This window comes from Plecotus auritus, assembly GCF_963455305.1.
Source record: "Plecotus auritus genome assembly, chromosome: 5".
Taxonomy (NCBI): Eukaryota; Metazoa; Chordata; class Mammalia; order Chiroptera; family Vespertilionidae; genus Plecotus; species Plecotus auritus.
In genome coordinates, this window is record NC_137776.1 from 56,633,954 (window position 1) to 56,646,641 (window position 12,688).

Below are 12,688 nucleotides of genomic sequence, written 5' to 3' on the forward strand. Positions count from 1 at the left end.
CCTTGACAGCTCTATCCCGCACTCGCTTCTGAGCTCCTAACAAGGCATACCTCTGGGAATTGCAAAGTGCCATATTTAAAATCTCTCAGTGAGATGTACAGGTTTCCCCGTGTGATCATAAGGGATTCCTCCAATCCGAGTTTTAGAGCTAATCTACAACAACTGATAAGCACAGTATTTTCACATTAGTATATTTATGTTGTGCTAATGTACTTAAACAGTATGTGTGTCCATTGAGAATTTTTCTACAAATTTCTTAATAGCATTCTCTTAACTTTGAAGAGAGATACCTCTGATCGGCATTGGCTGTAATTCCATTCTTTCCTAGGCTAAACAGGCTTACCCAGGTGCAAGGGGGAGATCATAGATGTCACAAATGCTCAGTGGGACACTAGTCGGCAATAAAAAGGCACACGTTACTGACAGAAAGAACAACATGGATGCATCTCAAACCGCCTTCGCTAAGTTCAAGCCAAACATAAAGGCTACACATTCCATACACCTATTTATATGATACTTTGGAAAGACGAAGGTATGTGGACAGAAACGAAGTCAGTGACTGCCAGGGGACAGCAGGAGGGCGCTGACTACAAAGGGGGGTGAGGGTTCTTTAAAGATGATGGAAAAACCTTGACTGTTATGGTGGTGACAAATTGTATACATTTGTCAAACTATATACCTAAAAAGAGTCACTTCCAGTGTGTAAATATGATTGAAGACACCTGACTTTAAAAATATAAATGGCTAAAGTAAGAGAAGGTACCTGTAGTTTTAGAGAGTTGTATATTGTCTCCTTCCTGAGAAAGTTTGGTCGATAACATACTATGTGTGTGTTTTTCACCCATTTCTATTTCCAGCCCAAATGGGTGACACCCAGACTACTTTCAGTGGATAAAGACTACATTAATATACGTAATTTATTTAGCAGCTTTAGCATGAAATAATAGTTATCTAACAATTATAAGTATTATGAAATGTTATTAATTATAAGAACGTTATTAAAAGAAACTCTTGCCCTAGTAGTACGAGAAATGCTTGAATTTTATTTCATTTTCTAATCATCAGAATTAAGCTGATGTGCTCAGAGCTGACTGTACCTACATTAGTGAATGACTATCCAGCCTGATGAGGGAAATTGTACTAGCCTCATTTTAAATAGAGGAAGTCAGGCACAGAGCAACTGCAACAGCAAATGTCACAGATCCTTCGGATTCCAAAGCTAACATTTGCAACCATCTTTCATGTATTGTTACCAGTTTAGCAATAGTTCTGATCCTTGAGGACTGGACTGCAAACATCCTTGGAAATAAACTGCAAGGAGGGAAGTCTTCCCTTGGAAAGATTTCCAAATAGAATTGATACTGAGTACTGAAAACAACATTGGGATTAACACATGAATGCTGTGCCCTTGCCACTCACATCAACTGCAACCCATTGACAGAAGCATAGTTTAATTACAGTAAAAAAAAAATTTATTTGCAACCTCACATAAGCTCCAGTACAACTGCAGTGCCAGACTTTAATGATATTCTTCCCGAGCCAATTGTTTTTAATATCTTACAGTTATGTTTGTTACTGAACTGCTGTTTTCATAACTAACGAGTAAATCCGCATTCTTTATTAATTTCTTTTTCTTTATTCATTATCTACCATTTTATGTGAAAATAACTCAATGGTTTCTATATAATATATTTTTGTTTAAATGACATTGTCAAGCCTAGATCTCTTCTTGGACAAAATTTACATGAAGGGGGGCTGACAAAAATCATAAATCTTTACCAATTTGCATTAACTCTCATATTGGATGTATGCTACTTTAAGTAGATATATGTACTCGATTCACTACCCGCAGCTTCTCATCCACAGTGGAGTGTTTAAATGTAGCTTGCCAGAAACTCTTACCTTTTGTGCATAATTATCTGGGTGTGCCTTCCTTACTTGCACTGAACTGTATGTACTGTGTGCTGTAGAGGTGTGTAGTTAAAATATGTTTATTCTCAGAAATATTTTTAAAATATTTTAAAATGTTTTCCTTTGCAGAATCAGACACAAGTTTGGCAGAAGGAAGTGTCAACTGCTTAGATGAAAGTCTTGGACATAACAGCAACATGGGCAGTGATTCAGGCACCATGGGAAGTGATTCAGGTACTGCCTCACTGTTGTGTAAACCTTAACAAGTGTGAAATAAGACACCATATAGTGGAAAGCATGGGGGCTGTTCATACCCTCCCTAATGTATTTATGCAATTAAAGCAATTCTTTTCTACAGTTGAAGGAGTTTTGGAACTTTGCCATTCACATCCTTTAAAAGTACAACTTACAAAAGTCTTAGAATCAAGCTCTCTAATTTTGATCTAGTACATAGCTTTTTGGTCTGGCATATGCCACATTCCATAGAATCATGTTATCTAGTTTATTTATGAAATCTGTTTCAATTAATTTGACTGTTTTAAATTCTGTATGCAATTTGGTACATTTATTCCCAAACCCTAATCTTTTTTTTATTAAAATACATTTTAAATAAAAACTTTAAGAGTTCTTCTTTAAATGAAGAACTAGAAATTACATATGCAGTTAAAGAGTTCCAATTTGTATGAATATCTCTTGCATAGGAGCAGAGTTTGCAAATGTTCTTGTCACTAAATGAGAATTTTACTAGGTGTTTCCCAAATTGCTCTCCGCGTTAGTTGAATGTCCCCCCAGCAATAAATAAGTGTCTCAGCACACGTGAGCAACACTTTCTGTTGTCAGATTTCCTAACTTTTGTCCATCTGATCAATTTCAAATCTCTGTTCTTTGAATGTGTGTTTCCATTATTATTACTGAGCTAATGGTAACATCTTTTCAAAATGAGTGATGGGCCCTAGATGTCTGTTACCCACCTTTCTATATTTGTCTATATGTTCACAACATATCATCGTTAAAACTAACAAATTCTTAAAAATGCTTTGCAATGTGGCCAGCTAAGAAGAAGTAGAGAATTGGCAAATTAAGAAACAAATTACTTTAGTCTTTCTTTGTTTTGTGGTTGAGTTGTAGTAAACACTTAGAAAATACTGTGTACTTCAGATTGTCCTGCGTTCTCAGAAGAATTATAGAAATTTAGATCCACAATAGGTCTAAAGGGTCAAAATAATTTACATAAGGATGTTCAGCTGCCCTAAAAGCTTTCCAAATTGAAGTGTATCACTTCTCTCACTAAGACTTCTGAATCCCTTGTCACAAACAAGTTGGTTTGAGGAAACCCAATTCATCAGATGTCAGTCATAACATTAACTTTAACTAAAAAAGGTTAATTCATTTTCTGTTCAATTCAGTCAGTGTCTATGAAGTTCTTGCCATGTGCTTATTTTTGTGGATTATATTTAGTTTTTTATATGCCTATTATCCAGTTGTTTAGTTTAATTATGATTTTAAAATTAAATGCTATTGATTCTAGAACTCAAAGTATAATCTAGCTAATATGTATCATTTTATGGGTAGTTTTAAACTTCTGGAACTAGTCCTAATTTTTGTTTGTCTATGTAGTGCTTTTCAAGAGCATTCATTCATTCAATAAATATTTCATGGCCATCCTCTCTGTGCAGGGCATTTTGTCTAGTTTGAGCTGTTAGCAAATGTAACTGTTTACTGATTTTCAGTGCTCAGTGTGGCATGAAAGACGTGATAAATCTAAATGCAACCTACTTTTAAAAAGCAAATACATTTTCAAAGGCAAATACATGTGAAGACAAACACATTTTCAAAGGCTATCCATTGACGTTTTAGATGGGGTCAGTGCTTAGGACAAAGAATTGCTTTGCATAATGGGTAGTAGAATTCTGAAATTATAAAATTATGACAATCTTTTCCCTTAAGTACATGATATAGGATGGAATAGAAATCAATTTTTAAAAAAGGTTTGGATGAATTGCTAATTGTTAAACACGTATGGAATCACTGAAAAGCATTAATTGCAATGTTTGGGATTCTATTTTCACCTTTGAGGCTGACATCAAAGGGATGTTCTTCCACTTGTTCTTTGTCCATTTTCCAAGGTTACATAATAGGCCATAAGGATCATGGACATGACCCAACATCCTAACATGTTTCTTTGTGAAGTATTACGCCATGGCAAAAGATAATTAGTGATGCTTTTTAAGTTTTAATATACTAATTATACTATGGGAGGCATTTTGTTTTTCTGTTTCTCATTTTCGGAGAGATGTACTGCTTCACACAAAGTAGCAAATTTTTTTTGGAATACACATTGGCTGGATATGTAGAAAGTGTTTCCTTACTATTTCAAGGTAATACCTATTAATATTTGTCCAGCTGGAATGGCATGTTTTTGTGGTGATATACTATAGGTAAAGGAGTACTTTTTCAATTTCAAACACATGCAGTGACAGACCTTTTCTCTCCAAGAATAACTCAGCTGTCAAAATCAATGTGAGAATGAAATTTGCCACATGGTGTAGTTCCAATAGAATGTTATTATTTAAGCCCTATTTTGTTTCATTTTTTGACCATTTATATGAATAGTATAATTTTAAGGTCCTTAATCAGTATTTGTTGTAGAGGAAGGGTGCAAAGTAATTCAAAACCTGTGCATATTTTAAATACCATTTTTATTATTGCATTTAATGGATTTTTCTTTTCAAAGAGAGCCAAAAAGAAACCAACAACAAACAAACAAAACCCAAACATTTTTTTTTTTTTTTATAAAGGAAATTGGCTCCTGGCTCATTGACACGAGTCCAGTTCTCTCCTTCTGGTGACAGAAAAGAGAAAATTCTCTTTTTATTGCTTATGTGGATAAATTCTTCTATCCCTGTGTCAGAGGATGTGATAAGGCAAAGAATCAGGTTGAATATTTAGCACTCACCCAGCCCTTTTTCTTTGGATGCTTTTCTCACAGTGAATCCAACTCTAATTTTTTTCATATTCACTCTGTACTTCTCTGTTAAACTTGAGGACACCCATCAGGTTTCTTAGACTTGACTAAAAAAATGTGGAAGATAATTAAACTATCTATCTAATACCCAGATATTTTTTGTGGCAGCAGTATAGTACCCTAGATACTGAATTCCTTGAGGACAAGGACTGTATTCTTGAGAGCACGTGAGTATAGTAGGCACCCAGTAAATAATTACTGCAGAATGAATTAATGGTACATGACTAGTTAAATAGCAGTGAAATGTCATACTTTGATTCTAGACAAATTTGAACATGCCAGCCCTTTCTGTTGTCTAAGTTTTCTTAAATTTATTAGTACAATATTAATATGCATTAGAGATATTGATGTTCTATGCACTTGATTTAGTTTTAGATTCCTCAGATAGAGACTCTGGAAATTTTTCTAAGTTTTTCTTTTAAAGTTTTGTTACCCAAGATTTTACTAATAAGCATGAAAAACAAAAAGGGGAAATAATGATTTTAAAAAGTACATGCAGCTATTATGAGGAAAGCAGAATTTTATTATTATTTTTCAAATTTATGCAAAAGTGTACCTAGAGTGAAATGAAAAACAGGGAATTTGCTAATATCATTTGACAAACTTTCTAGATCAAAAAACAGTTTAGCAAAATAAATTTCTGGATGGTGGTGTTAAACATAATTTAAAATACATCTTCCTTTGCAAATATTGTGGCTCTTTTAGAAAAGTTATGTGATAAATGCTTGTAATACAAGTGGAATATTAATATTTTGGTAATATATAAAAGCCATTTAGGAGAAGTAATGATATCCTTAAATAAATTTGGGCCTTTCATAAATATAATAGAAGATGAAATACTATAATTGATGTAGAGTTCAAAAGTAGGATGGGGAGAAAACTTGTAAATTAATATTTTTAAATGTTGGTGAGTTTGAAAGATTTTTTCTGAAAATCATATTAGATGAATCAGCAGCTGATCCAATGATATCTTAAATATATTACATCTGTGTTTACTCATCCATACAGAAGGCAAATTTCCTGCCAGGTTAGTAGATGACTCTTGCTAAGTGGTGTTTGGTGTGAATTTCCTACCTGTTCAGATGATACTATCACAACAAGTTAAAACGCAGTTAAGTGGAATCATCCCTTTGCCGAAATGGAACCATCAGCAACCTTTTTGAAGTTAATGGGATTATGTTAGCTTAGTTTTATTGCGATCATCGATAAGAGAAAGAACACTTACTTCATGTGTCATGAAATACTGATAATTGCTGTCATGTCATTTTTTTCTTATGCTTACATAAAACATAAGTTAGGCTTTTAAATTGATATAATATTTACTTTCCTGCATTCCACCTGATAAGTTATACATTTTTAGATCTTTTTCCTCCTGGCTAATATGGATAAATATGGTTATTTCTAAACAAAACATATTTAAACCAAGATATGCTATAATAATTTTATCCAAATGTTTACAAAATCCATGTGCAATAGTACTTTATCAGTATTTTAAATTTAGAAATGTTAATTAGAATTTTTTTTTAATTTATTGTGCTTTGAGTTTCAGGAGAATAAAAATATATAGAGACATACACAATAAAGAAGCAATAAAGATCACAATTCAAAACTAAATAGCAAAACTAGTTACAGTGCAGTTTAAACTAACAAAATTTTTTTTGTCGTTCAATGAAAATCTATAAATTAAAGGCTAGTATGGGAGGAGTTTTTCCCTTTCTGCATAAATATTGATTCTGTTTAATCTGGTTGGTTCAAATGCCAAAAATTTGATTGTTTTACCATTTTAATTTAATTTATTTATTTATATATTTTTAAAATATGTATTTTATTGATTTCAGAAAAGAAGGGAAAGGGAGAGGGATATAGAAACATCAGTGATGAGAAAGAATCAGTGATCTGCTGTCTCCTGCATGCCCCACACTGAGCCCGCAACCTGGGCATGTGCCCTGACCGGGAATTGAACTGTGACCTCCTGGTACATAGGTTGACACTCAACCACTGAGCCACACCAGCCAGGCTGCCATTTTTAGATATTTGAGATAGATAAGTGGATAGATCAATGTGCAGGCTTTTGGGTGTTTGGTTGTCAAACAAAGTTTTTCAAATGAAGGGAAGTAGCTTCAGCTATAATACATTTTTGCAATAAAAAGTAAGGGGGATACAGAATAAGGAGGACTGATGGTTCCCACTTACCCAGTCCTCTTGATTTGTAGGTGGAAGACCTAATAGAAACATGTAAGGCATAATGGTCCAACAAAGAGATGGAAAATGTGATGCATTAAGAACCATAACTGCCAATATTGCACCTTTCTGTACTTTGCCCTTGACTCCCACATGCTGCCCACTTCCAGTCCTCTACCCTGTTAACTCACTCCCTCTGCACCCCAAGACAGAGGGCCTGGGCTGCATCCTGCAAATACAAACAGAGCTGATGCCCATTTGGTACAGAAAATAGAAAATGAATTGGTTTGGACCATACATGAAAAGCAATTTAAACACAGAGACCTATGTTCAGTGTGAGAGCTTCTTAGCCTTAGTCATTTTGTTGCCCATTCCTTTATTTATTTACTAGAGGCCCTGTGCACAATTTGTGCACCAGTGGGGTCCCTCGGCCTGGCCTGTGGGATCGGGCTGAAACCAGCTCTCTGACTCCCCTGAGGAATCCCGGATTGCTAGAGGGCAGAGGCCAGGTGGAGGGACACCACCGGTGCACAATTGGGGCCAGGGAGGGACGCAGGAGGTTGGCCCGTTGGAGAGGGACTGCAGAAGGGCTCCAGGGCATGTCTGGCCCATCTCGCATCGGCCGGATCCCAGCAGCAAGCTAACCTACCGGTCAGAGCGTCTGCCCCCTAGTGGTCAGTGCACGTCATAGTGAGCAGTTGAGCTTCTTTAGCATATCATTAGCATATTACACTTTATTTGGCTGAATGCACTGGTGGGCAAACTCATTAGTCAACAGAGCCAAATATCAACAGATTGAAATTTCTTTTGAGAGCCAAATTTTTTAAACTTAAACTTCTTCTAACACCACTTCTTCAAAATAGACTCGCCCAGGCCGTGGTATTTTGTGGAAGAGCCACACTCAAGGGGCCAAAGAGCCGCATGTGGCTCACGAGCCGCAGTTTGCCAACCACTGGGTTGAATGGATGACGGATGACTGGACACTTAGAATATTAGGCTTTTATTATATAGGATTTCCCTTATTTTTCTTTCTTTTCACCTCTTTCAGATGAAGAGAAAAGGGCAGAAAGAGCATCCCCTGAGCCAGAACTGAATCTCAGGCCGTACCAAATGGAAGTTGCCCAGCCTGCTTTGGAGGGAAAGAATATCATTATATGCCTCCCTACAGGGAGTGGGAAAACCAGGGTGGCCGTTTACATTGCCAAGGATCACTTGGACAAGAAGAAAAGAGCATCTGAACTGGGAAAAGTTATCGTCCTTGTCAATAAGGTATTCAAGTGGCATATAAAATAACATTCTCTATTTTCATTTTATTATTTTGAAACATTTGTATAATGACATTTGTAACCATAGACCACACAGATTTAGTTTTATTAGGGAAAATGTCAAGTTATTTTATCTTAAATCTTTGCTTTTCAAGTTATAAGTAAAATCTGTTATTAGCTATTAAAATGGAATTTTTCTATAAAACCAGATTAAGTCAATTAGCTATAACTTATGTATAAACAATATATTTACCCACATATTCTTTAAGATTGACTGGTACTAAGTTAAGTTATCATTGCATGTGAACATAAATGACCTCAAAATATTACTGGAATCTAGGATCAAATATTGTCCTCTAGAGTCTCTAACCATTGGCTCTTAGTCAAAGGTGGCAAATGCTCTCTATCCAGTGTGTATATATGTGTGTGTGTATATATATATGTGTGTGTGTGTGTGTGTGTGTGTGTGTGTATATATGTATATATGTATATATATATGTATATATATACATATATATTAAATATATAGATATTATTAAATGCAACACAGGTCTTTAATAATTTATATCTTGGGCATTTGAAAGCCATCTTTATGAACAGGTATAAGTCTCCATTTTAAACCAGTGTAGTTATTGAGCTTTATTCAGATAAATGACAGTTTATTAATTTATAAACTTATAAATTGTGGATAGTAATCTTTACCATTTTATGGAGTAAAATTGAGAATATTTTTCCATTATCAGAAAGTCTTTTTATTCCATTAGCTATGATAACTAGATTTTCAGTTATTTCTTTATAGAAAATGTAGCAATAGGCTATGCAAATTTACTGTATCTTTTACTGTATCTATTATGATAACAGTTTTAGATGCAACCTGCTTTTCAGTACTAAAGAAACATACTCAGAATCCATGATCTGAATGATTTCCATCATGTCATTCCAAATGCATTTTATATGCGTATATGCTACGCCTAAAGACCTCTCCTTTATACTTGTAAGCACATAATTAGAACAGTTTGATTTCTCCTGTGGTAATGGTGATACATTAAAATTTTCATATAGCTTTTCATATATTCCCTTTATTACGGCTACTGTCTTTTGGAACACAATAAATTTAGTGTTTGATCTTGGACAAATTACTAATTTCTCTGACTTTAGTTTCCTCATCTATAAAAGGAATAAAATAACACTACCCTGTATAGATGTTCAGAAGTTTAAATTTGATGATCTATCTAAAGCCTAGGAATAACTTAGTGAATATTAGATCTTTCTCCCTCTCCTTCCTCTTCACCTTCATAATGAATGAAATGAAATTTCGTATTCTTTAACCAGTGAGCAATGTCAGGTCCAGAAAAACAAAACAAAACAAAACAAAACAAAAAAGTTAACTGAATTCAAAACCACTTCAGTTGATGTTCTTAATACCATTTGAGCTTCACCACTTCCTTAGGGTAAGTCCCATCTATCCTCCCAAAGAGCTTTTCTACTCTACTTATCTGTTATACCACCTCCTCCAAAGTCTATAGCCTCAAAAGCTAGGAGTTATTTATGATTTATCTGCTTCCTTCACTTCCCTTATCAAGCACAGTGTCATAGACTACTGTACTAGAGTTGAAGGAGGCCTTTAAAATCCAGCTTTCATCCATTGCCAAGTGGTTCCCTTATCTCTGCTTAGTAACTTCTAACATCAAGGATGTCTCCCTCCTAATAAGATATCACCATCTATTCTTTGAACAGCTGACACTGTTACAAAGCCTAACATATATTCATCAAAATCTGGTTCTCTTGGAATCCACTCTCATTGGTTAGAGTTCTTTCCTCTGTGATGATAAAGAGTAAGTTAAGTTGTAATTCTCTTGTCTTATTACAGCCCTCCACATAGAGAAGACAGCAAGCATCATGCAGCATTTACATTATTTTTCTTCTTGTTTCCTGGGATAAATATCCCCAGTTCTTGTCACTGTTCTTTATATAACATGGTTTCCATCATCCTGAGTGCTCATACTTTTCCAGACTTTTATCTCAGACCCTCTTAACATACAGTTAAACAAAATACTATAGATATAGTCTTACAGGGCAGAGTTTAGGAGAGATGAGATGTAACACCTAGCCCGTGACTGGGTCTGCCTTTGTCACCCAGAGACTCATCTGTGCTTGCTATAACCTAAAAAGCCTAAGTTTATTTGAAAAAGTTGTTAGACTAGACCTCTTAAGTTATGTTTGTGCAGTTAATTTTTGAGCCTAAATACAATTACTTATGTTTATTTCTTCACTAGAGGCCCGGTGCATGAATTTGTGCACGGGTGGGGTCCCTAGGCCTGGCTGGTGATTGGGGCCGGCCAGGGGGAGGGACTGTGGGAGGTTGGCCGGCTGTAGGAGGTTGGCTGTGGTAGTGCACTGACCAGCAGGGGGCAGCTCCTTCATTGAGCATCTGCCCCCTGGTGGTCAGTGCACGTCATAGTGACTGGTCGACCAATCCTTCCAGTAGTTCCGGTTGTTCCAGTCATTCGGACATAAAGGTCACTTAGGCTTTTATATGTATAGATATATAGATATTATGTTAATTGGTCATTTCAGGATTTGTGTTCTTGTATGCATCTAATGCATCTTCCTTTTTGTAGTAATTACTTGTCCTCTCAGTGCTAAGTTCTTGTTACAAATCTTTCATCCCACTGGATCTAGGTGATTCGTATGAAATCAAATTTGTAACCATGTTTAAATATTAAATTATCATAATTAATTATTCATATCCAGTTGCACTGTTCTGCAGGTATTTAAGGATGAGAATCTAATTCCTGTTTCTCTACTGTTTTTCCTTAAGAATTACTAGAAATTCCTTCATTAGTTCTTTCATCTATGTCATAATGTTTTCCTTTATTATCCCATTTCTTTGAATTTTAATGTAATGTAATTTTAATTCTTTTTTGTTGAGTCAGGAAATCTGTGGCCCAGTAAGTCAACCTAACCAGCATTCTGTATTTGGCCCAAGAACAAGGTATTATAACCCTTGATCTAGAAAGGAAAAATCCTGTTCCCTAATACCATTTACTTTCATCTTCCTTTCTCCATCCTTTCCAAAGTTATCGCCTTCAAATACAGGGAGAAATGAAAACACCACCTGTGTTTCCAGACTTTCTATTTCCTATCTAGGGCTTCCACATCATGAGAGATAAATCCTAGGTTCCTTCAGATGCTGTGATGCAGCCCATACGATTCAGCAGAAGTGGGTAGCAGTTGGGTTTGATTAGTCTTGGCAGGCACTCTGTCACATCTCAGGAACAGGCTCCAAAAGGACCACACATCTCCCAATTAGCCATGTCAGACTTGCATCTGGCTTTCTCTTGTCCTTCAATAGGAAGTCATTGCCAACCAGAGTGAGTATCAGGATTTCCAACACCTGCTTCCTCCTGTGACAGCTTCTTTTTGTTCTGTAGATGAGAAGATGCTGATTCTTTGACTCACCTTTATGGACAGAATCTCAGTTCTCTATGTTATTTCATGGAATAAAGAATCTTAAATTTTTTGGTAGCATGAGGGTATTTAAAGGCAAATGAGCCCAGCTGGTGTGGCTTGGTGATTGAGCATCAAACTATGAACCAGCAGGTCATGGTTCAATTCCCGGTCAGGCATATGCCAGGATTGCGGGTTCAGTCCCCAGTGTGGGGCATGCAGGAGGCAGCTGATCAATGATTCTCTCTCAGCATTGATGTTTCTGTCTCTCTCCCTCTCCCTTTCTCTCTGAGATCAATAAAAATATATTTAAAAAAAAAACAACAAATGAAATACAGATCATGTCTCCAAGGAATCTACAGTCTAGGAAATGAAAGATATATATTAATAATATAATAATATGGTATTGTACTTTATATTATCTCATTAAAACCACCTGGCTATTTTTTGAAGTAACTGTAATTATCCCCTTTTTACCCATCAGAAAACTGAGACTCAGAGGCTTTAATTAGTCCCAGGGGTCATCCAGCCAATTATCAGCAGAACTGAGACTTGAACCTTTTTCTTCTAAGGTCAACTGGTCTCTTTCTACCATACTCACTGCTAGAATAAAAGGAAAGTTTTTTTTCCTGAGTACCAGCAATATGTCATCTGTTTAATTTTTCACAATGACCTCACCACTGGTTAATATTATTCCCACTTTATTAGTGTGGAAATTGAGATGATTAAGTAACTTGTCCAAGATCATATAATAAGCAAGTAGCTGCTGTAGTTGTTTTCAGAGCTGACTTTCTTTGCTATGGATTGCACTCTCTTTTCATTCAATTTAATCCCCAGTCTCTTCCTCAGGATACTT

The 12,688-nt window shown here is 35.6% G+C and overlaps 1 protein-coding gene across 1 annotated transcript in view; it reads left to right on the plus strand.

Annotated features, from left to right (window-relative positions):
* IFIH1 (interferon induced with helicase C domain 1) overlaps positions 1–12,688 on the plus strand; it is a 56,788-nt gene that overhangs the window by 26,700 nt on the left and 17,400 nt on the right. Inside the window, exons 4-5 of the mRNA XM_080668115.1 lie at positions 2,041–2,145; positions 8,166–8,386. Of these exons, the coding sequence (XP_080524241.1) occupies positions 2,041–2,145; positions 8,166–8,386 (326 nt within the window). The remainder of the gene's footprint in view (positions 1–2,040; positions 2,146–8,165; positions 8,387–12,688) is intronic.